The 24,326-nt window shown below is 36.1% G+C and overlaps 2 protein-coding genes across 15 annotated transcripts in view; one reads left to right on the forward strand and one right to left on the reverse strand.

Moving 5' to 3' along the window:
• Window positions 1-1,035: 1,035 nt before the first annotated feature.
• RIBC2 (RIB43A domain with coiled-coils 2) lies at window positions 1,036-23,361 on the reverse strand. Of its 7 annotated transcripts, XR_014587430.1 has the most exons (10): window positions 23,091-23,361; window positions 19,868-19,949; window positions 18,839-19,183; window positions 18,084-18,202; window positions 11,888-12,115; window positions 10,490-10,656; window positions 9,434-9,548; window positions 7,235-7,313; window positions 4,442-4,556; window positions 1,036-3,047 (listed from the first exon to the last, which is right to left on the reverse strand). XR_014587430.1 is itself a non-coding variant. In XM_083846217.1 (8 exons), exons 1-7 carry the CDS (start codon window positions 23,217-23,219, stop codon window positions 9,467-9,469), a joined length of 1,152 nt encoding a protein of 383 aa, XP_083702343.1. In that variant the 5' UTR covers window positions 23,220-23,361; the 3' UTR covers window positions 1,036-3,047; window positions 9,434-9,466. The 7 variants fall into 7 exon arrangements, 1 of the variants encoding a protein (XP_083702343.1); XR_014587429.1 differs by lacking the exon at window positions 4,442-4,556; XR_014587431.1 differs by lacking the exon at window positions 4,442-4,556 and having other exon boundaries at window positions 7,235-8,636.
• The window catches only part of SMC1B (structural maintenance of chromosomes 1B), a 39,251-nt gene continuing 38,259 nt past the window's right edge, over window positions 23,335-24,326 (forward strand). For 7 of the 8 annotated variants that reach the window (XM_083846093.1, XM_083846096.1, XM_083846095.1 and 4 more), the window contains exon 1: window positions 23,335-23,584. In XM_083846093.1, the coding sequence (XP_083702219.1) occupies window positions 23,473-23,584 (112 nt within the window). In that variant the 5' untranslated portion in view covers window positions 23,335-23,472. The remainder of the gene's footprint in view (window positions 23,585-24,326) is intronic. The other variant, XM_083846094.1, reaches the window with a different exon arrangement.

Raw genomic sequence — 24,326 nt, forward strand, 5'->3', positions numbered from 1 at the left:
ATGGCTTTGAAAATTGCACTTTCATTTACATTTATTTATGTATATTCATCTACATGCAGACATTACATTCTCATACATATATACATACATATATACTGGTAGGCTAAAAAATTGTCTACATACATATATTACATTCTCATACATATATACTGGTAGGCAATTTCAGTAATCCTGAGTCTGCAGATTTAGGACTCAGAACTGAGCTGGATTTGGGTCTCTACAGATATAGGGAGATCAGAATCTCCCAAGAATTCATAACTCAAACATCTCAGTGTTTGAAACTCAATTAGCCCAGCAAAAGCATGAACCTGGGAACTGACAGTGGCTCCTTCTGCATGTGATAAGGCAGACAGCATTTTCCAGCTACATGGTTTGTGGAGGCTGGTCACTGAGTAACAAACAGGTAAAACAATCAAAGTCCAACTACTATAAGAAACTTCAAAGTAACGTAACATACTCGTCACATACTACTTTATTAAACTGTTCACCCTTTTTACTGTTTTGTCACCCAGTTTTTTACTTATTTACTCATTCATCCCGTGCCAGAGCAGTGTTGCTGGTTTCAAGTAGTCTATCCAATTTTCCTAACACCTGTTTTTATCTCATCACGTAATTGCCAGTGATAACAATAAAACAGGAAATAATATTTTAATATTACCAAGGAAATCTTTTGTTTTAAAAATATTTAACATCTTTATGTAGTTGACTATCCCTTTTGGTCAATTTCTCCCGCATATGCAGTATTTCCCAATCATAACTTCCTTTCTAGAATTTTCAGTTAAGGATGTAGTACAAACTAAGATGTATTGATGGAACAAAAATCAGAAAATTTAATAAAGCTTAAAGCTGAGTAATTTTCATTTTTATATACTGGCTCACAAATAGATAGCTAGTACTTACAGTAGTCTTTCTTTTTAAAATATATTTCAAGCACCACCACAATGACAGGAAATATTCTCTTGGGAAAGCCAGAGCACATATTGGACTGCTGCTTTGTTTCAAGCTCGTATAAAAATGCATCAGGATCCTCAATACTTGCATTCTCCTTTTTTATTGAAAAATGTCATAATTACATTAGATCAAGTATTATTACAAAATAATTACTTCAAGCAATGCCTATTCAACTTCTCTAAGGATAGAAAGAAGAGGGCTATTAGTCGTTGGAGTTTAACTTAAGATTTTTTTGCTGTGCTAACTGCAATTGTGCTATTTCTACTATGACGTCTAGTGGCAGCTGTTTATTTTCTGTGGTTTCTTCTACAGACAAAATTTTTGTGGTTTCTTCTGTGAAGAATTAGGATTGCTAATATGAAGGCACAGGAATTAGATTTGTCAGGGTCAAAGTTCACTGTAATTTTGCTAAGCATCTGTGAGTTCGAGCATCCATAGAAAGGAAACTTCAGATAACAATGTCCTCCTCTCCTGACTATCAAATTCTTATGCAAATACTTCACTCTCTATTTACCAGTAAAGTATCTAATGTATATTTTTCTAGAACAGGGACATACCTATATTATGGCACTCACTTTTCATGACGAGTCTCTTGCATACATTTTAATCAATCCTCCTGGCTGGTAGTTAATCAAGAAGAACCATTGTTTTAAACTGCAGTAATGAATAGCTTTCTGAAGCTAACTCTGTAAAATGCAGGTAATAAATACAATCAGTAAGGCATCTGCCTGCCCAGAGCAGTCACACTTAATAGCTCTTGTAACAAAGCTTAAAAGAAAAGAACACAGTATCTTTTAAGAAATACTTAAACCAACAGAAAGTATGCTTAAGTCCTACAGAAAATTATTCACATTCATGCAGAAAAAGATACAAAAATGTCTTTAACAACAGAAACTTACAGAATAGTGATAATGTAGTTGAAATCAATAAAAAAATAACCTAAAACAACCCTTAAACATTGAACAGTTTCCTATATAAATAAATCTCTGCTTTCAAAAAATATATATATAATACTGATCACACTTCATACTTCCTTTATATTTTCAGCTTGTGAGTAGAATGTCCACTAGATAGTTAATTTCTCCTGGTTCTGTGTGCTGCCATTTGAGAAGTGTTTCACTCCATTAATATTTCAATCATACGATGTTGCAACTAACACACAAAGTTTACTGGAACAGACTTAACACTAAATTTATCCCTAATTCATATAGAATATTTCCTTGCTTGAAGAATTTGAAGTACATTTTTATTTTATTAGAGGGCTGGGAACAAACACAGTATTCTCAGGAAATAAGTGTCAGGTATGTGAAAGAATAAAGAACAGTATAATTAAAGTAAAAAACAGTAAATAAAGAACAGCACAATTAAAGTAGGAAAAGCAGAACTGACTTGGCTTCCCCCATTAAGTGCTTTTATTTGTTTATTAACATTACTAAAGTAACAGTAGATAAGAAGAAAGTACTACCAACATTTCTAAACTAAAAGCTGCAAATTAAACTCAACTTTGTCCTTACAGTTGGAAAACCAGGAAAAGCAAGTAAATTTAGATTATCCATTCAAAACCTGATTTTTTTTTTCCAATATCAAAATCAATACACCTGCTTGACTATGAATAATGTTTGCCTTGATTAGTTAATCAAATGTGCGATTAATATAAAATAGGTTTCTGCATTGCCAAATTTTGAGGCTAATGGCCTTTGTGAATTGAATTGCATACTAAATGCTACCTTCAGTTTAACACAAGGAGCCAAAAACTGGATATGAGACTGTACTCTACTTTCTTTTGAAAAACAAACAACCTCATGATCCTCACACAAATATGAAACAGAATAGAAGGTCATATAATTGTTACTTTTTCACTTTCTGTAATAAATCTTCAGTATTTGAAATGGCTACGTTAACAAGAGTTGAACCTTCTTTAATGTCACTATCTTCAGTCTTCACCACTTGTTTATGCAACTTGCCAAAATAACAGCAGCAATTAGCCAATACTGAAAAGTGAACTCTTGCAAATCTGTATTAGTATACCGACTTCACACATGAATGTTTGCAGTCTATCAGGAGACATTTCTTCTGTTTGTGCAGAAATTAATTACCTGTGATGATATAAAGAGAATTTATTTTACCCAATGAAATAATAAATTTACTAGTGTAATATGCTTAATTCTGATTGGTTCAATTCAGCGGTTAATTTTACTCAAGTCAATAGATGAAAAATACTGATGAAAAAGTTTAGTGAGGCATCAAATTTGTTATCAAATTTGATAACACTAAGAAATTATTTCATAAGTCTGTTTACTCCTGTGGATTTTTGGTGTTCTGTTTGGACTTCTTTTGAATGAAAACCATGATTTGTTTCTCAACATGTTTTTCTTCGGTAGGTGATACACTTTAAACATCTTTCCTATGCTATGCAAACACATTAATGTTAATAGAAGTATTACATCTTACTTTGAAGCTAACCTTCATTTACTGTCATGTTTAATTGAACTAAATTGTGATACTAGGTTGACCAAAAAAAAGAGTTGAACCTTGCCTATTCTGATCCTAACCCTACTAATACCTGAAAGACTATTAGAATCTTTTTCTGGGTTTTATAAACTAGAGAAAGAGATGATACTACATTATCACAGCTTAGTACCTCAGCCAAATATTCATGTAAAATAGCAAATAAAACAGCAGAGTTACTTTTTCTTGAACTTTTAATTAATGGACAAAACTGAAAAAATCCTGCATTCTTGGAAGAAAATGTTCTGATGTCAGTGGACAGTTTAAGAGGAGGTTTTTTTGTTTGTTTCATTTATGTTTATAGTGATACTGAGTGATGGGGAGACAAAATGGTAGGTGAACTTCACTACAAAGAACTCTTAACTGACATATAGGGGAACGTGGGAGGAGAGAGGAAAGCAACAAAACCAAAAATATATTAATTTTGGTGGCCTTGAACTAGCCACTATCACTGAGAAAAAGACCTCTGAGTTACAGAATAGAGTTCTATGAAAATGCTTCTCAGTGATCAACAATGGACAAGAAAACAAAAGAGAGGTTAGGAACTACTACTGAAAATAGGGAATAAAACAGAAAATGTCACTGACACAATCTTCTGACCCCACATTTCAAAAACGCTATGTTGTAAAATTTGAAAAAGTACAGTAACGGGAAACAAGGACTGAGAAATCCATGGGATAGCCTTTTAAAGAGGAATAACTGAAAAAACTAGGGATTCTTCGGCCTTGAAAAAGGGAAAGTTAAACTGTGATATAGCAGGGATCTTAAAAAAATGTAGATAATACTTTAGAAAGATGAAGAGCTGTTTCCTGTATTTTGACAAAAAAAAATTATCAAGCATGAAATGAAGCTAGAAGATGTCAGGTTCAAAAACAAACTGAAAAAGGTGCTGAGTCAGCAACAAGACATCCTAGATGCTAAATTTATGTGGATTCAAGAAGTGCAAGACTGCTATCACAATTACTAGATGTAATGACATAACCTCTGGCTTTGGATGTCCCTGCGAAATCTTGCTGGAAGCTGGCTGGAATCTAATATTCCTGCCATCAGAGAGGATGATTGCTTAGTGGATGCTTGTTCTGCTGCATTTCTTAGTCCTTTTGGGAAATGGAAGAAAGGTAGACATAAACAGAATTTCAAACACTTATTTGCTCTTTCCTATCATTTCAAAGCTGTAACTGTGTATTTTGCACTACATTACAAATAGCCAGATACACTGAAAAATACACTTTGTTTACATATAATTAGCTAGCTCATGTTGCAATGAAACACAAAAAGATTTATACCAATCCAATTTATAAGTACTATTAAAAAGGTAAATTGATCAATACATAAATGGGTCTATGTGCAGTGTTTGCACTGCTGTAACACAGATTTGAAATCAACAACATTAAATGTTTCACAATAGTAGCTTTATACCATCTGTTAAGCACACATATACCAAGACAGCATAATCCTGTGTATTTAAGCAATTATACTATATTGGCATAATGCACTATTAGTATACCGTAACTCTATCCATACTAAGGGCTGTTCCAACCAAACTACGCTGGTAAAAAATTGAAATGTCTAAATCAGAAGACCACCAGTACATAGACACTAAAGAGCTTTGAACTGATTCAAGACATTGATTGCCATGAGAATCTTCTATAGTGAGAATTTGCTTGGGTCTGATCTTCACTTGAGATTTAGGACAGAGGAAGTCCCCGCAGCACGGAGAGACAACGTTATTTCTGTTTTCTTTTCCTGAAAATAATCACCCTTATTCAGCTCAACAAAATCATGGACACTTTGCATGTATATTCTATCAATACCACTTCACCTTTTTACCTGCATGTTTATGTTCATCTGTAGATCCAACTTTTTTCTTTACTACATTAATCTTGTTTATAGCAAAACTAAATGCAAATAGAGTAAGTATTTCACAATGAGCAAAACTGTATTACAAGGCATAGAGAGTGACCTGCATGTTAAATTTAATACTTGCCTTTGCAGCACAGAAATTAAATATCAACATTGTTATACGTGATGTTCATTACAATGCTTAATGCCAATGTTATAAAAGTATAACCTTGGAAAATTAAAAGCAAGTAGATATTGTTAAAACGATACCACAGACATAACTCAGGAATAGGAGTTGGAACTAGATGATCTTTAACATACCCCCCAACCCAGCCATTCTATGATTCTAAAGTAGATGAGAGAACAACTAGACCAGACAGGGAATAATCTAGTCCTGGCAGTATAAGCTGCGCAAATTCTGCTTGCACCAACATCCATAAATTTAATAGTGTTAGAATATTTTTTTTCCAAAAGAAAGAAAAAGAAGTCTCTATACAAAGATCAATCTCATGTTAGTGACCCCTTCAAAGAAGGAAAAAAAAAAAGTTAACCTATAACATAGTATCGACATCCAAAGAAATTTAAAGTTTAGTAATAAAATGCCTGTAACATGTAACTTATTCCACTGAGGACTACTGAAGAGTAAGAGAAAAACTTTTGTGCATACATTGTATGATATTATTAAAAATATCAGCGTACAAAAATCTGAAGAAAAAAACAAAATATTGGACTCAATTCAACCATTGTAAATTGTTTTCTAAGCTTTAAACACATACATTTTCCCAGATTATTAATTTAAAGTATCAGTAGTGCAGAAAACTGTGATACAAGAAAAATTTTAAATACAAATGTAAACATGACAGGAACTAATCACCATTTTCCTCCCTGAAATTAAATCCTAGTGCCTACTCCTTACCCTAATTACTTCAGTGATGCTCCATGAAGACAGTTTAAACATGTGGATGATTCTGTAGTACCAGCATCTAATTAAATAGGCTAGTCGTAAGGACAATAATAGGAACTGAACAGTGTTAGGAATGTCTTATTTAGTACTCGGGTGTTTTTAAAAAGTAAAAAAAAAAAAACAACAACAACAAAAAAACCAAGGTGGTTGCTAGCCCTCTACTTCCAACAGCTGTGATTTTTTTTTTTTTAATTTATTTATTAAACTTAGTTCAACTAGCTATCTATATCCTCATATGGAAGATACTGTCTTTTACACTGCTGTATTTCTAATAAATATCTATAAATATCAAAAGAAAAGATGGTCTCAGTAATGGAAATCAACAAACATTATCAAACAGTTCCTACAATTAATTAATGCTCTTTTAATACACCTTGTCTATTTCTTTCAATATTCAGCAGTAAAAACTATGAGAATGACATTTCAAAAGCACTTTTAAAGCCTTCAGCTAATGGCTGAATACAACAGTCAACATCTTGTCATACAGCCACACAAGTTAAGGTATTACAGTACTTTGACACTTTACTATCACTTACTCAGGTGAGATAAGCCAACTGAAAATGTGTTTCACTTTGGTAAAAATCAAGCAAATTTGTATAAAATATCAGCAATTATTAATTACTTCACATTAAGCATGTTCTCTACAATTCAATTGTGCCTCTTCTTTTTAAGATCTAAAATAAATTTAACTTTTTGTATTCTGAATGCAGCATATTTTTTCTTGCAAATATGATTGATGATACTAAAAGTTTGCTGGGAAATTTAAGGATGTCTGATCCTACCCAATTATTGAATTGTCCTCTTACTTGAATTTCTATGTAAAGGCCTATGCACAGTAAAACTGAGAAGTGCATCATTTTTGTAACTTCAACTAGTTTTCAAAAGTTTCAAACTAACTTCAAAGATCTTTCAAGAAAGCCAGTAGGTAAATACTTTTTACGGTCGTAAAGGGTGTAGACACCTACTCACAGAAGTTGAACAAATGAAGACAACAACATCATGAACTTTTCAATGCTTCTTTATTCATTTTTCTGTCAGGTAACTAAAACTTAAGTAAGGGGGGGAAAAAAGGAAGAAAAAAAAAAGAGTCAGAGCCTGAAATATTTGACACAGATCAAGAAAAAACTTCAGTTAAATGAAAGCTCTTGTTTTGTCCTCCCACCCCATTTGGTGGTCTTTGTATTTTAAGACAACCAGATCAAATCCCTATTTTGATAACTTAATACACTACAGTACTTGATAATAATACAAGGATAGCCAGCCATGTCTGAAACCCAGCCTGACAAATGAATTTTCAAATGCTGTCATATTAGCATCTCTTGAACACACCATCCCTTTTTAATTAAGTCAATCTCATCATTAACAGTGCAGTGTGTTCCCCCTCAGATTTATCTACCAACTTTCCTGAATAGCACATTTTCAGTTCCTGTTTTCTAGCCACACTCCTTTTCTGTCTCGTTTCTATCTATATCACAATTAGTTTCAGTTGTTTTAATAAACTAACATGAGGACATTTCTTCTTGCTACGGGTTATTGTGTACTGAGACATTTCTTTACTCATTTTCATGTTATACTTAGTTGATTTTCTTTCACCTCTTTACCTGGTGGGATTGAACATAACAGACTTTTCCCAACTTCCGTTATTACATGATTCGAAACAGTAAATAGTCGTATTAGCTTGATCCCATGGGGCCACAATTTCAGCTAAGCAAACAGACCTGTTTGAGTACAGTCCTTTCAAGGAATGCTTCCTTTAACACCTCAAAATCCTTCTAATGCTATCTACCTTGAGAACCTTGCTTTCTTCAGTATTTTCACAGATTAAAGTTTATCTCTGCCTCAGTTTCTTTAAACATCTTTCCTAATTAGCATGCTGGAGTCATCTTCAACCTGTTTCACCAGAATTTGAAGTTATCACTTATCTTGATACAAAGAAGAATCAGTGGACTCTGTGCCAATATCATCAGGATGCTTCTACCCCAAGTTTACATCCCAGATTCTTGCAAACTACACATACTTATTTCAAGACTAACTCTCATAAACAGCCTCTATTTTTATTTAGAACACACAATCTCTTAAAGGTCTTAAATGTTTATCTGAATATCTGTCTGTCTTTCATTCTTCCTGCTACTTTAGATCATTGACTTCCAACTCTCTTTCCAGTCTTTTGCATATCATCTCTTTCCCTCATGGATTTCGTTTTTTTGGATATTTGCATATCCATTTATCTTATGTAGTTACTTACCTTGCATCTCCATATATTCTTCCCATGTGTTTCACTTCCCCATTTTTCAAATACCAGTGCCTGGCTCTTCAATCGGTAAGTCAATTCTTTAACCATAAGGCAAACAAACTGTTTCCATGAATTACCCTACACACAGAGAACTTTTACTCCTTGGTTTTGTTTGGTGCATGCCTACTTCCCCCCCCCCTTTCATCACATCTTTAAGCTCTCCCTACATTTTCCCTTACAAGCACATTGCCATTTAGTTTTCTCCATTATATCTAATGAGGGATGGTGTATGTAGAAATACTTTCCCCCACTTACTGTAATTCATTACATTTCTGTGACATGCCTCACTGCTATGATCACCTAGGTAAATATACACATTTTTTCTTCTTGTTTCTGCTATTCAGGATCACCTTATCCTCTGCACTTCTGATCACCATGTCCGTTTCTTCCTCATTTCTTTTTTTTTTTTTTCCAATTTAAAAAACAGAACAAAAAAAGCCCTACAACTTTCTACCTAAGCCATCTTTCTTCCCTCCCACAGAATGTGGCTAAGTTTCTGTCACCTGTGATCTATATGATTTATGTCAGGCACCATTCTCTCTGACCAAGCTGCCTCAAGTAACATTACATTTTAAATTGTGATTTCTTTCCAGAAATTGATTTCTAAACACATAGATATAGCAAGTATTACAATTAAGCCTCAGACACAATGGTCAAACAACCTAACTACAGAATCAACTAGAACTTTTTAGAAAAACAATAATGTTTAAAACTTATTAGTGTTTTCCTCTTCCTAGCACAAATGTAGCCTAACAGGCTGTCCTCTAGTTCAAGTGCACTGTTTAAGCAGCATAGACAATACATAAAAATAATGAGCAGCAGCAGCAACACGAAGAAGGACTACTCAGTTAAAAAAATTTAATAAGTCTACATACTTCTATGTATTTCAGATTGATGCATCTAGGATGTCATCGACTGGTTGTATTAAACTGTGCAAAGTACTGGCTTGTTGGGACATTTGAATATTCTTCTTCTTTAAGATAAATGTTCCTAGCAATAAACAAAAACAAAATATGCAGTTAGGATATGTTTTCTCATTATGTAGAAGAGAAACAAAGATGTAAAGTATAAACTCAGAAATGCTCATAAAATCCAGAATTATTAGAAATGGAATTAAACGTAAGTCTATCTCTATCTTCAAAATGTATATCATATCTCGATAGAGCAGATTTTATTTCTCATCCTAAAATAACCTTCCAAAAGTCTCACAGTGAAAAACTAAATTAACACAATTCAGAATGTTTTGCTTGTATAACAAGAAAGCTCCAGGTACTGGATATTCTTTTGCAAGATGCATGCATGCATTCATGGAAAAGGAGAAGAGAAAAAAAAAATCAGACTGGAAGATTAGAACACTGAATCATTTGGCTTGATTGTTGGTTTTCCTTCACATATTATCTTCCCACTTTCTCAGCACAGCAGAAACACGTACACAACATGTCCCCTGGTTAGCTAAAGAATTACCTAGTTTTGTCATACATAATGGAAAAGCTTCATGTGCTGTTAGCCCTGACGTATCAGAAACTAGCAGTTCTTATTGAAGGCAGTTGATACCTACCCTTGTTGTTTCAGAAAACTAAGGTAAATTAAAGAAACACATATTGTTTCAGAAGCAATAATATAATTTACTGTCCAACTGTATTTATTTGCTACTTTGTTATTGATATGAACTTAATGTTGTCAGTGGAATGCTTAAGAATTCCAGCTATTATTCCATATATGCAAGTCAGTAACCATCATAACCTACACTCTGAGGGGTTTTTTCAACAGTTCTGAAAAACTTTCTTAAGCTGAACTGTTGACTTTTTAAAAAGTATAAATTTGCAGTAAGTTTATTAGAAAAACAACAAAATTAAACCAGAAAAGCTCTTTGAAGCAATTGTGTTATTAACAGTTTTATTCGAAAAGAAGAAAACACTTTTGGCACTTACTTTGATTTTTGCTCCTGGGATAGCTCTGCATTTATGCTATCCAGAGCTCGGCAGCGTTCCCAACTCTGTCGTTGTTGATGCCGCTCTAAAATCAACTGTGCTCTTGCAGCCTGTATACTTTGCCTATCCCATTCAGCATCTCTTCTGCGTTCTTCCTCTTTTAGTCTCTACAGGAGGGAAAAGAAGAGTTTCGTTTTGTGTTTACTCAAAGATGAAAAAGTCTATATAATGTTTTATTGGTAAATTCACTCCAACAACAAACTTGCTTGTCTTTACTGAATGTTAGGAGTAGCGCTCGAAATAGAGAGGAAAAAAAATACACACTTCCAAATGAGGTAGGAGCCCATGCACTAGGCAGAAGTAAAATACTTCAGATTAGGAAGCCATTTTTTTCCAGCAAGCAAGACAGACTCCTACCTCTGCACAAGGTAAGAAATTTAGGCCTGCTGCCTGGCAAAAATACAATAGTGTCAGTAAGTTCATCAGTAGACTACTGTTTCTCTCCAACACATTAGCTCTCCCCAAACCAAGATCAGCACAATGGACTTTTCTTTCTTTAAAGAAGTTGTTGGCAGGAGTTAACAGAACTTCCTGAGTTCAGAAGTTAGTATGATCAGTATGGCTTATAATATTGCTGACTCAGTGCAATAACTGAGCCATCAACACCAGATGATAGATGCAAACCATTTTCTTCTCTGCCATCTCTCTGTTATACCATCACTTCCACACTTTGTGTCTGACATTACAGCACACTGATTCAAGAAACCAGGCCTGCGAAAACCTTCTCACCGTTCCTGGTTTTCTATTGTAACCCCATCCCAAAGTGTGACTCATAGTTGTGCAGGATGGTAGAAAGGAAGGTCTACTGCATTCAGAAACATCTAAGACTATGAAATATGCACAAGTAGCTTCACTGAACCTACTCTCTTTGCCTTGCTCAAGTAAACTTGTCCATAAGGCTCTGCTACAGCCTGTTCTGCTGTCATCCTCAGCTCCTGGCTCCTTTTCCCCTACGGAGCAGACCATACCTGCTCATCCCTTGCAGGCAGCTCATACTGTCTCAAGTCCTAAACCAAGCACTGTGAAGCCTGGCCTTCCGGCTGTGCAGAACCTTGCTCCCCTGCTGGGCCACCACGGACGATGCCCCAAGATTCCCCAGCCCTAGGCTCCACAGCAACCTACTTCCCAGTCCACTCTTGCTGCTCCCTGCCATTTCCCAACTGCTTTAGAGACATTGTGTTAAGTTTAAATGATTAAAGTATCTCTGATTTTTCCATTGTTCTGAATTTCAGTCTCAAAAGGGGATGTGCATAGTAAACAAATGTATTTTCTTCTACACATATCGCTTATAACGCTATCATAACCAAGAATACAGAATATGCACATAAGCTTAAATACCAGCTTCTCCAGAACTTGTTGCTGTTGAGATGAACGGATTGCCATCAGCTGATCCTGATTCATTCCCTTCCACCGATCCGTAATCACACGATGCCTACCAAAGGAACTGATGGCTTGCTCAGGGTTTTCAGAAAGTAAGTCTCCCTGAAGGAGGCTGGAAATCTCATCCATGTCATCTTTCATTTTTTGATGTTTTTCCAGCTTCTTTCTCTCAGCTAGTTCAGCAGCCTGAAGGCAACAGAAGGAGAGGACTAATAGTTTTTCCAAGAAAAAATATTAACTAAAGGGATACAATAAAGTTAGCACATCATAATAGTTTTCTTTTCAACTTGCATACAGTTATCAACAGCATCACATGTGAATATTATGATCACGGCCCTACTGGCTAAAAAATTGAAAATCTAAATGGTATACATTTCTTTAATGTTAACATATCTTCTTCTGGCAAGGGAACAGAGCACAGGCTGTCAGACCTGTCTCTTGCATATGCAGCTTTGCACATTTATCTCGACTGCAACAGACTAATACCCATCTCTCTATTTTGTCCAAGACTGTTTCATACTCTTGTTTAAAATCACTGGCTTGAAAATATTCACTTTGAAAGTGAAAAGGTGAAAAATGGGAGGCAAAATAACTAGAAGTTATCAACAACAGAGAATGACAGGCCTATCTATACCCAAATGTGGGAATCTGTTCCTTTGCAAACGTTACGGAGAAGAATCCTAACTCAGCAACCACAGAGACTCATCCCACCACTAGAGGAGACTGCTAACCTGGCTGGATTTATCCCTACGTTTGTATTTATGGACTTTAAGTTTGTATGACAGCGGTTCTCCCAAGTATCAGGCCTGTAGAATATCAAATGGTGGCTTTTATTTGATACAGGCAAACATAGACAATGACCCATCAGAGACTGGACAGAAGAAGAAATAGCAAACAATACTAAGAATTTATCGATCTAGGATATGGTACTATGTCTGAAAACAGCCTTATGGTTTCTATTAAAATAACAAAAAGTATTTCATGTGCAAACAAACTAATAGAAGATGAATTCTATTTTTCTTGAATGATAAATTAGTTAAGCTTCAATTTAACTTAGACTATGAAAACTTTTATTTATTAGATGGCTGATAAGTATTTTTAAGACTGAACACTAGAATAAGAAAAGTCTACATTTAAACAAATGAAAAAAAAAATAATAAAATGAAGCAAACCAAACTTCAAGTGCCAAAATGTAACTTGAGATCTAGCTGTTACCAGCTCTGCCATCACAACATGGAATAATAAATTAGAAACTAAATGTCACTTATTAATCTCACAGAAGTTAGTATAATTTTTAGCAGAAGCTTAAGCAATTTTTTAATCCAAACGTATTTCACTGAAGTTTTCTTTTTCTCCAGGAGAGTCAATAACAATTTGAAGGGAAGATTGTAATTACCAAGAAAAAAAGAAAACAAGAACACCAAAGATTTTTAATGTTATGACATTTTTCAACATCATGATATACACCAGTATATCTTGGTATGTAATTTTAGTTTATTGATACTACAAATTGAGCATTTATTGTTAGTTCTGAAAACGCTCCAAAGTAAATTACACTTAACCAAAAGTCATTTTGGATGGACCCCATATAAATAAATACTAGACTATGATGAAGACTTATTGAAGCTTTAAATGTCTGATTTTTATTTAGAGCACTTTATTAATGTAATTCCACTGTGATCTAGCAACAGATCCAAAATCCTTGTAATCCTAACCTTCTCAATAAGGGGTAGAGCCTAACATTTTCTAAGCTGCCTGGAATCTTAGTGGAAGAAACTCCTAGCTCTGTGCATAGCCATGCATGTAGCACTACAAAAAAAAAAATAAATTTATGACATTGCAAAAGAAATAAACTGGGTAAAATCTGATACATTTTCCATCAAGTCAAATCCCCAACAAAATGTAATTCATTGGTGTAGCATGAAAAACAAAAACAAAAAAACAGATGCGCATATACATGCTCTTTCATCTATTTTAATTTGTGGTCCAACATTCATAGGGTATCTTCTCTACTACTATAACGCTTCCACTCTGTAGATTCAAGTCATAAACCAAAAGAAATTTCCATAGAAGCACTGCAAGGCCAAGAGTTCACGTGCTTAGAATAATGCCAAGTTCTGAGTGCACAAGCAACTAACTGCTGCCAACACAGCGCTAAAGAAACACACCACAGCTTCTGAAGTCCTTATCACAAGTCACAAAGCTCACAAATGACCAGAGCGACCTATCCAGGGTCTTAGGAACCTGCGAAAGAAGTATAGATGAATAATGCAATTCCTTTGGCTGTATTACGCAGATACTTATGTCATAGTAGAGAACTGCACACCCAGCACATTCAAGCTGGGAGCTTCTGCTTAGCAAGTACATGCAATATGTTTCCTCACGCACGAAGATATGGTAAAAATGTAGAAACACTGATTGTTCTAGACACTGAATACCAAGAATAGGATGTGAGTGATAAAAGACACTTCATAGAATGCTTAAAAAGAGATCTACCATTCTTCTGTGTTCAGGCACACAAATACTTAATTTCAGGTAAATAAATAAGTAAATAAAGGTTCCATGGTAAACATAAATACATTATTTACTCAAAGCCTGAATAGGTATTTCTCTGAAGTGGCTACTGGCTCTGGATGTGTTAGTAATGTCAAGTGAATAAGGAACCAGAATAATTCCATCCTACCCTTCAAATGTGCATAACAACATTGTCAGGAAAACTGTTGAGCTGTTGTGATGTTCCCAGGAATAAATTCTGTCTACATGAAGCCTGCAAGACTATTTAGAAGTCTATAAATATGAGGTAACTAAATATCCTCTGTTATCATGTCCTCTTATTTTCTTAGCATAATCTCCAAAACATCTTGGAAAAGATTCAAGTCCTGTGTCAAAGTAAGAGGACTGTCTGATTTCAGGAGCACAATCAGTATATCTATCACTGCAATGCTAAACTGGGCATTCCCAAGTCTTCTTGTTCTTAGAGAGAAATCTCTTTGTGATTCCACAGCATAATTTTATTCTTGCACAATCACGTGTCAAAAGAATTGTAAATATATACTCTAGTCAGAACTCAAAGTAGTTTTAATTCCTGCTCCCTTGCTTTCCAAATTGAAGTGTTTACTACTTATGTATGAATGATGTCAGCAGGAATAACTGACAGTTTAAGCTTATAGTAATAGTTATATCAAGGACAAAAGCACCATTGGCATTTCTGGTAAACACATGCTTATTGTGAGAGAAAATCTGAGAGGAAAGGTAGCATTAATCTTATAGCCATAACACACAATTAAATTGTTCACAGTACAGGATCCTTCAGTGCCGAGAAAAATGGTACCAGATATACTATCAATTCATTGTTCTGCTGATTAATTCCAGAATAAAATGAATCATTAGCAATTAGCTTGTCAGCAATAAAGTCACTGTTAACAGTAGTGCTGTAAGCATAGGAAGCTGAACCACTGTCACAGGGGGCAGCACATCAAATTCACTCATGAAGACAGGCTTTACTAAACTGAGATACCCTATTTTCAGTCAGATGCTAAGATTCTTTACTTATTGACTAGACAAATAACAAAGGAAAAAAAATCCTGGAGTACATGACTTGTGGGTTTTTTTGCCCCATTCCTTCCCCTGTCCCTTTTTAAAATTTCCCTACAGATACCAGCAACCTTAAAGACTACAGATGATGTGCACGGAGATAATGATTGATCAAAAGCCAAATTCTAGGGCATTTCATCCTCTCTCAGGATGCATTGTCATATTACACTTGATCCAAATTACAGTAATCAATAATTGCCTTACAGAGTGGTTTTGCACCACCTCAGACTGTGCACTCACTCCTAAGTCGGATCTAGCAGTCACATATTCTAGACCCAAGTTTGTTTTCTGTGAGTTTTGAGAAATGATCCAACACATCCTGAAGCTTCATGACCATTAGATCCACTGCAAGAGACAGCTGAAACAAGTGCATGCAGCTTTGGTAACAGGAAAAGGGGTTCTTGTTTTGGAAGTCACCCACAGGCAGAGCAAATTATATGCAGTATGAGACCACACCCTCAAGTGGTGAAGGGCTTCAAACTGGCTACTCAGAACACTAGAACTGATGGAGGCTGCTGATCAATATATTTGAGGTCAGACGTAGTTATTCCTTCTGTAAAATTCATTCTCAGGCTGCATGCCCTCGTTTTCTCTCTCAGGAAAAAGATGTATAGAAAATCCCTCTGTAACACAGCTTTCTTTAATAAACAAAGAAATAGAAAAACAGAGGCCTGGCAACCTGAAACTTCTGGCTTGCATGTTTAAAAAAGAAAAGCAGCAATTGTGTCAGCACACCATTTTAGGGAAAATGAACAGCTGTTCTCAACTATTTTGAGAAGAAAAAAAAAAAAGAAACACCAAAAAGCTGAAAAGTGTGCCATGGTACTAAAAAAAAAAAAGTAAACAATTACCTACCTCAGAAGGAAAGAAAAAGAGATAGAGACAACTCCGATCTGTACAACATAGCAAGGGACAGTAAAAACCAACTAAATAGAGATTGTTGCCCCTATCTCCATTATTATAACCTTATTTGGAAAAACAAAACAACAAATGAACAAAAAAAGAACCAAAGAACATGTCTTCATCTACATTTAATATGAACAAAAGCAAAGTATAATGTAAAAGCCTAAACTTTAAAAAAAAAAAATCAAAAAAAAAAATCACACCACACGCAAACTTCTGCCCATTCCACTCCATTTCCCTAGCCCTGTCACAAATTCAGGAACTATTACATGAAACAAATGGATATGACAACAATTATTTTGGATACTACTGTAAACCTAAGTGCACCACCCACTTCATGTACTTTTGAGGCTACTGATGTAAAATACTATTCAGTAGTCCTGATTCAAAGCAGTAAAACCTCTTTTAATTACCTCGGTCTAGCTATATATACATACACACACATATATATACATACACACATATATATATGTGTGTGTGTGTATACATATATATATAAAATCATGATATGCCATGAAGGGCTCAAGCAACACTTACACAAAGGCATGTATACTTATATTCTTTAATCCCCAAATGCCATACTTTATGTAGGTAATGTAAATGTGCCTTATTTTGATGTGACTAAATGAAGTTAATTCAGACCAAATATAGTCTAACCAAAGTAATAGTGTCCAACTAGCCCTTTGAGCTGTACGTAGAAGCTGAATGCAGTAAGAGAATCTCTATGGTAAGATGAAGAACTGGACTGTGACAGATAATGGTACTAAGATAGACTAGAATAGAATAGTTCAGTTGGAAGAGATCTTCAAAGATCATCCAGTCCACTGACCACTGACCATGTAGTCCTAACCACTTCAGGGCTAAGAAAAAGTTAAAGCCTATTATTAATAAGGGTATTACCTAAATGCCTCTTGAGCACTGACAGGCCTGGGGCATCAAACAACTGTCTATGAAGCCTGTTCCAGGGTCTGACCATTTTCATGATAAAGAAATTTTTCCTAATGTCCAGTCTGAACCTCCCCTGCTGCAGCTTTTTGCCATTCCCTCATATTCTATGATTCTATCATCAATTGTCTTGACAGAGAAAGGTTTTTGTTATGTTTCAGTAAGTTCCAAAGCATGCTTCGAAAACAACCAAGAGACACAGGTACACATATCAAGGAAGTACTAAAAACAACACTCTCAGGGCACTAATGTAAGCAATAAAGACTAAAAGCTACTGGTAGTAACATTTCCATTCAAGCAAAAAGAAAAGCAGGCAGAGAGCTAAAATTATCAGATGACTGAGATAAAACCAGAAGGAAAGCATGAAAGGCTTTTGTTGTAGCCCACTTTACAGACTAGAAGTCCCAGAAAGACTGGGGAGTTGTGGCTGCCTGCTAGTCAGCAAGCTGAGAACCAGAAGGTAGAATTTTGATAGCAGATAACTAAACAGAAGATAGCTAGATCCTTGCAGAGGACAAAGAAGTGAATAAATCATGTCTTCTGAATCGACATTGAAAGTCAGCTTCTAGGAAACCTCTGTGAAAACATCACTACTCATTGTACTTGTACACCGGTTATCTGACTTTCCCTTTGTCTCTCCCCCTCACCCACCCTTAAAAATAAAAGAAAAAGAAACAAACAGCAATAACAAAGACCAGCAACACAAATTTACTTGGCTTCTGTTGAATTCTTTAGTAGCTGCACAAACAGCACGATGGGTTTCTTCTTCTGTTCGTTGTTGCTCCATAGTCTTTCGGTCAAGTTCAATCCTATTCTTGTCATGAAGATCATCTAAATTACATTAAAATGAAATTTAGTCAGTTTTTATGGAAATGATGTGCCATATGACTAAGCCACTGGGAAGGGTGGGACTACAGCTATAGTAAACTGAATTACACAACTATTTCCAAATCCTACCACTGAAGCTTTCCATTTTGGAATTTCAGTGACTGATGAAATCAGTTTATTTTGTGATGAATCTTGTCTTAACAGCTAGACAAAAAGTTAAACTGAAAAAAAAAAGTATGTTAAGCACTGCAAAAAAACGTTTCATGACAGGCTAAGAAAAAGAAAAATAATTATTTTGTATGCTGTAGAAAAGCAAAGATTAGTCAATTTGTCCTAGTATCATCTAGCATGTAAACTACAGATGTTTTTTCAGAATGCCCTGATAATTCATTTGAGGTGTAAAACAGAAATGAAGTCTAGGTAATAATAAAATCACCATGTTATTAAATACAAATTTCTGAATTGATATATTGAATACATTAGAAGTTGAAACATAAAAACTGCTGTATTTTTGAAACCTAAATATTGAATACACTAAAATACTGCTGTGTCAGAATCTGATGTAATATGCACAGTTATGTCATATATACCTGAATTTCAGAAAAAGCAGATAAAAACCCTGTTATTTTCTGTTGTTACCTAAAAATTTTTTATCAGCTAGTGCATTCTTCCAGTCTCTCTGTTGCTGAAGAGACCACTCTCTTAACTGCTCCTTTTGAAATTTCATCCTAAGAGAATAGTTTAAGTCTTCACCCATAAACTTCTGCAAGCCAGATACCGTACATCGAGGATCATTGTCTGAAAGTCGAGCAGGTCTATCCTTCTTTAGGGCTTGGGGATCAGACAAGTCAAATTCACGTCTTGTTTCTGGCTTCTGAAAATTCTTCTGAAAGTCGCTGACAGCCTTATTTATGTTTCTGATAACGTATTTCTGTCTTTCTTCTAACATACACATGATCTTGTCATTTTGCTTAAATTCATTAGCTAGAGAAAAAAAAGCACAATGGAAATACAACTCTTAGAAGCGTACATGTATCACTTAAGATGGAAAATCAAACTTTGAAAAGGAATAAATAGAATACATATATTCCACAGTTAATACGTTATGAAAATGTATTTTATCTACAAAGAACTATACTAGAAAAAAACTAGAAATTCTAGAAATCTTTGCTTATAAAATACTTTCAGCTTTTTAGGAATAAATTTTCTTATTGATGTTACAAACGAAATACGTTTGTGAAAGGAGACAATAGTAAGTACTTCTATAACTATGACATTAAATCCACCCGTATCTTCAGGTGTCTAAACAATGCTATTTGTCTACATTTATTAAAAGAAAACATTGTAGATTACAACCTATTCAGAAATATATACCCGTTTAATCATGTCAATATGAAAGTGAGCTCCTACCCCGGATACGGAGGGAAACACATACTGTATCAATGTAAATGTATAAACATGAATAGAAATACACAGAGGATTCAGTTTGTATGCCTGAATTTAAACAAAAGCCTACAATTGCACACGCACCTATAAACACATAGATAAATTCAAGATTCAAAGAGAAATACTCTATTTGGAAATTAATACGAGTACTTGAAAGACATGGATGGCAAATCTGTTTACATTTAACTCTTCATATAAATATCAGACTATCTACAAGTATACCAAGTTCTTCATTTCGTGCTTTTTTAGCTGCTTCTTGAATTTTTCTATCCTTGACTTGGGCATCCAATGCATCTTTATCAACCTATTAAAATGAAGAAAAACAAAATAAAACAGCTCCGTAGGAGATACTGTTTGAAGGATTAAAGGCAGGTATTGTTTAGCTATGTTGCTTTACAGTTGTTTTAGATAAAATTTGCTACCAGCAGAATAAATATACATCACTATTTAATACATATAAAGGAAAATCCGGGAACAGCAACATTCTTACTTGCTTTGTTTTAATACTGACAGGTCTATCTAATCAGAGCAAAACAGTACATTTATTTAATATAAGTATATTCTGTATAATGCAGCTTATGTATGTATATAATTCCCCGTTATAGTAATTATTTTGACAGTCAAGATGACAAGAAGTTGAAATAGTTCGGATTTGAAAAAAATACAGTTGGTTGCCTAAAAGTACATTGAAGAATTAAGGGGGAATGCGAAGCAATAATATTCCAGTCGTATCAGAGAGAGAAGGGATGTCGGGGGCTTGATGTAGTCCCCAAAATGCAACATTGGGTGCCACTTGAGAAACACCCAGACAACTACAATGAGCTGACATGGTAAAGGATATCCAGGATAGCCCTGGAGAGTAGTTGCTGAGCAAGGCAGTGTACCCTATTTAGCCAAAAGAATTGTCATGTTTGTTGACAGAAGTGACAAATTCATGTGCAGAAATCAGGATTTTATTTTATCTTTTTTTACTGGCCAAGTCACTTGATGTATTTAAAAACCTTATCAAAAAACAATGATACAATTATTAAAGAGCCTGGTATTCTGATAGTCCTTGCCTAAAAACTATTCAGATCAAGACAGAGTGACTTAACAGATAACAAGTGAAAATACACATTTTTAATGCTGTAAAAGCCTTACTGCCTACACCAATCAGGCAGAGAGGCAAATTTATTAACTAATAACGTTAAACCATGAAGAATTCTACAATATATCATTGTCAAATAATAATAATAATGTAATTTTTAAAAATGTAATTTTATGTAGTGTAGTAGGCTTTAAACATCAACTCATTTAGAGGTCTCATTTTATAAATCAAGCTTTCAATATAACTATGGGAAACACTGTTAGCAGAAATTCAATTCAACTCCATTAGCAGTTACTGGGAATACAGGTAAGTCAATGTTTTCAGCAGTGTGTCTGAATTCAGATTTACATTATCAGCTGTCTCACATTTGAACACATTTCACTTGATGAGAATAGATCCCTAAAAGGACCATTCCTAGTCACGTAAAGCTACAGACTGAACTTGTGCATTCCGGAACAGTAACCTGTCTAGCTGAAAAATTAGCAACTTTAAGACTGAGAGATGCAAATGGGATTAAAATTATAAATTCCATACTATGAACAGTTGGAAGCAGTTGATTTCTCATATACTTGGATTTATGCATAACAGTTCATATACAAATGGAAAGTAATGTGCTATTTTTCATTAGAACTATTCATCTGAACTCTTTTAGAAAATTACTCATTTACTGAGGATAAATTCTTAAACCTGTAAATGAAGAGAAATGTATCTTACTTTTCCATTTCTCAGATGAGGAGACATACAGAAGTGAAAGCAACTTGTAATAATCAAGGAAAAAATATCTCAGTTCCCATTCTGCTTTCCAGTCAGTATTATTTCCACATTTTTAAGTTACTCACACACCACTTAAATATTTTCGCATCTATGCCAAACATTGCCTTGACTTTTAATTGAGTCATAGACAGCCACTCAGCTAAATTAGCAAGGGAATGAGAAAACAAAGAATTGAAAGCCACACTGGAAATACTGATAATACAGTATCTCTGGACTGCTTCGTTGACTCCTTGTGTTTTGAACTTGGCTTAATTTCAAACCACAGGAACAATCCCTTCTGTCAGCAGTCATTGTTCAGCCAACGAATACTGAATGAAATTCATGATAATACGTACAGAATTCCTCCAATTCCTCTTTCACTTTAGATATTTGTCTCATGTAAATGGATCTATCAAAACCTGTCCGAGAAGTTAGTTCTACAGGAGAGTATTTGGGAAAGACCTTCAGATGGTATAAAGAAGTATTGCTCAACAAACTACACTGTGATACAAATTCTCAGCTAGTGAAGGTCAGCATATTTCACTTTTAATTTTTAAGGCTCTAGAAAAGCCTTACAGAGGAAAAAAAAAAAAGTTATTAGCCCCTATCATTTACTTGTAGTGCTGGCTACCAGGCATGTCAGGATGCTGTGTCAAGGGGACAACCTGTCCAGTTTGTTAAGTGGGAACTGCTCCTTTACCATGCAGGTGACTGTTGCATAAAAGTCACAAGAATAAATCGAAGGTGCTGACAGAAATAAGGTAAATTTATCCTTTCACTGACATAGGAAACATGTTTCAGTACTAGAGAGGAATTAGATCAAATCATTGCAACTCTACCAGCGCAATGAAGTTAGCAGATTGGATTTATTTCCACCAGTTCTAAATTTGGTTCTGCACCCATTAATGCTACAGCATTTACTCATGATGTATGTATGCATCAGCAGAGTACTCTAGAATAACTTACAAGCAAAACTTTATTTTCCCTTTTGGCATTCTTCTTTCCTGCACAGACACACACAGAATCTTAACGTGAGCCTTTGGCCACATCGTGGGAAAAATAATTTAAGTGTTGTAAACCCTTACATGGGCTCTTAAAATATCCTGAGTTGGAAGGAACCCACAAGGATCATTGAGTCCAACTCCCAGGTCCCCAAAGAACACCTGAAAACTCAGACCACACGTCTGAGTGCATTGTCCAAATGCTTCTTGAGCTCTACCAGGCTCAGTGCTGTGACCACTACCCTGGGGAGGCTGTCCCAGTGCCTGACCACCCTCTGGGTGCAGAGCCTTTCCCTAACACCCAGCCTGACCCTCCCCTGTCCCAGCTCCATGCTGTTCCATCGAGTCCTGTCGCTGTCCCCAGAGAGCAGAGCTCAGCGCCTGCCCCTCCACTCCCCTCGTGAGGGAGCTGCTCTTGCATCCAGAATTTAAACAGCTATAATGTACAACTTAACCTCCTGACACTCAGATTGCAAGCAGCATAGCCGACCGAAGACAAAACCCACTAGGGCGAAGCTCTCGCCACCACAGACTGAAGGGCGTTCGTCTCCTGGCGCGGTCAGACACGGATTCCCCTCACCCCGTGCTTCGGCCTCACCCTCACCCCTATGGTTCGGAGCCACGCGTTGAAGACGCGGCTCTGCCGCTGCAGCTCCCGCTGCCGTCGCCGCTCCAAGGCGGCCGCCACCGCCGCCGCCTCCTGCGCCTCCCGACCCAGCCCCAGGCCGCTCATGGCGCCAGGCACAGGCGGCGGCAGCAACACAGCGGGTCGCTAGGGGAACCGAAGCCCCACCCGTTAATGGCGGCCGCTGATAGGGCCCTTTAACGGCGGCGCTGCTCGACGCCTGCTGAGGGGCGAGGCTGGGTCAGGGGGCGTGGGCTTTTCTCCCCCTCTTGGCCCCGGGACATAACCTGATTAAAAAAGCCCCTATTATTTAAATCGTGTGTGGGCAGTTTGCAGGCTGTGTGTGTGTGTCCCTGCAGGGATGGGCTACCTCAAGCTGCTGGTGATGAAGGACTTCAAGTCCTGGCGGGGGGAGCAGGTTATCGGCCCCTTCATGAGGTTCAACTGCATCATTGGGCCTAATGGAGCAGGTAGTGGTGGGCTGCAGGGATTGGGGGCAGCCAGGCTTCATCAGTGTAGGTATAGAGGTTTTGGTTGCTCTGCTTGCCCACGTTTAGCTCTGGGGGCCTAACGGGGAGAAAGCAGTAGGTGCGCTGGTGGAGTAATAGGGGCTGAGTGGATAAGGATGGCAACAGCAGGTTGTTGGAGGAGTTGAGTTGCAAGGTTTGGCACGGGGCAAGTAAACCTCGTGGGCCTGCTTCAAATTTCTTTACATACACCTTCTGGAAGCTTCTGAGCTGCCATTGCTTCTTTAATTGGAGGGGTGGATTTCTGGTTTTCTCCATTTTTTTCCTGAAGTAAAGGTGTCTTTAATGCTTAGGGTTGTAAAGGGTAGTAATGCAAAGCCGCTTCTTGGTTTGAATATGTAGTCTTTGCCTTATGAGTAAACACTTCTGGAGGGTAGAGAGCAGCCCTTTGGGATGGCAGCTACTTTGGTTGTGGTATTTTAGTCCACAGGAGCCTTTTCTTGTAGATGTGACTCAGCGTTGTTATGCACTGGGTGGTGGAACTTTTTAAAATTTGATTTGCTTCTGCTGAAAGTTCCATTTGAAAAATGGGATTTAATCTTTTATTTGACTGAGAGCAATGTGATACGCAGGGCAAGATGTCCTAATGAAGAACCACAAAGATGGGAATAAGTTTTGATCTTAGTTCCCCAGTCTATTAGTGATTTAGTTTATGATTGATCTTTTAGATCCTGATGTTCCTTTTCTT

The sequence above is a fragment of the Anser anser genome, assembly GCF_964211835.1.
Source record: "Anser anser genome assembly, chromosome: 1".
In the NCBI taxonomy this organism is placed as follows: Eukaryota; Metazoa; Chordata; class Aves; order Anseriformes; family Anatidae; genus Anser; species Anser anser.

Excerpts from the sequence above, each read along its gene's own strand:
- RIBC2 (XM_083846217.1), bottom strand. The coding sequence starts at position 23,219 with ATGAGCGGCCTGGGGCTGGGTCGGGAGGCGCAGGAGGCGGCGGCGGTG. Across the intron at positions 19,184-19,867 it reads AGCACGAAATGAAGAACTTG|CTAATGAATTTAAGCAAAAT; the intron begins GTATACTTGTAG and ends TTTTTTCTCTAG. Across the intron at positions 18,203-18,838 it reads AGCTGATAAAAAATTTTTAG|ATGATCTTCATGACAAGAAT; the intron begins GTAACAACAGAA and ends AATGTAATTTAG.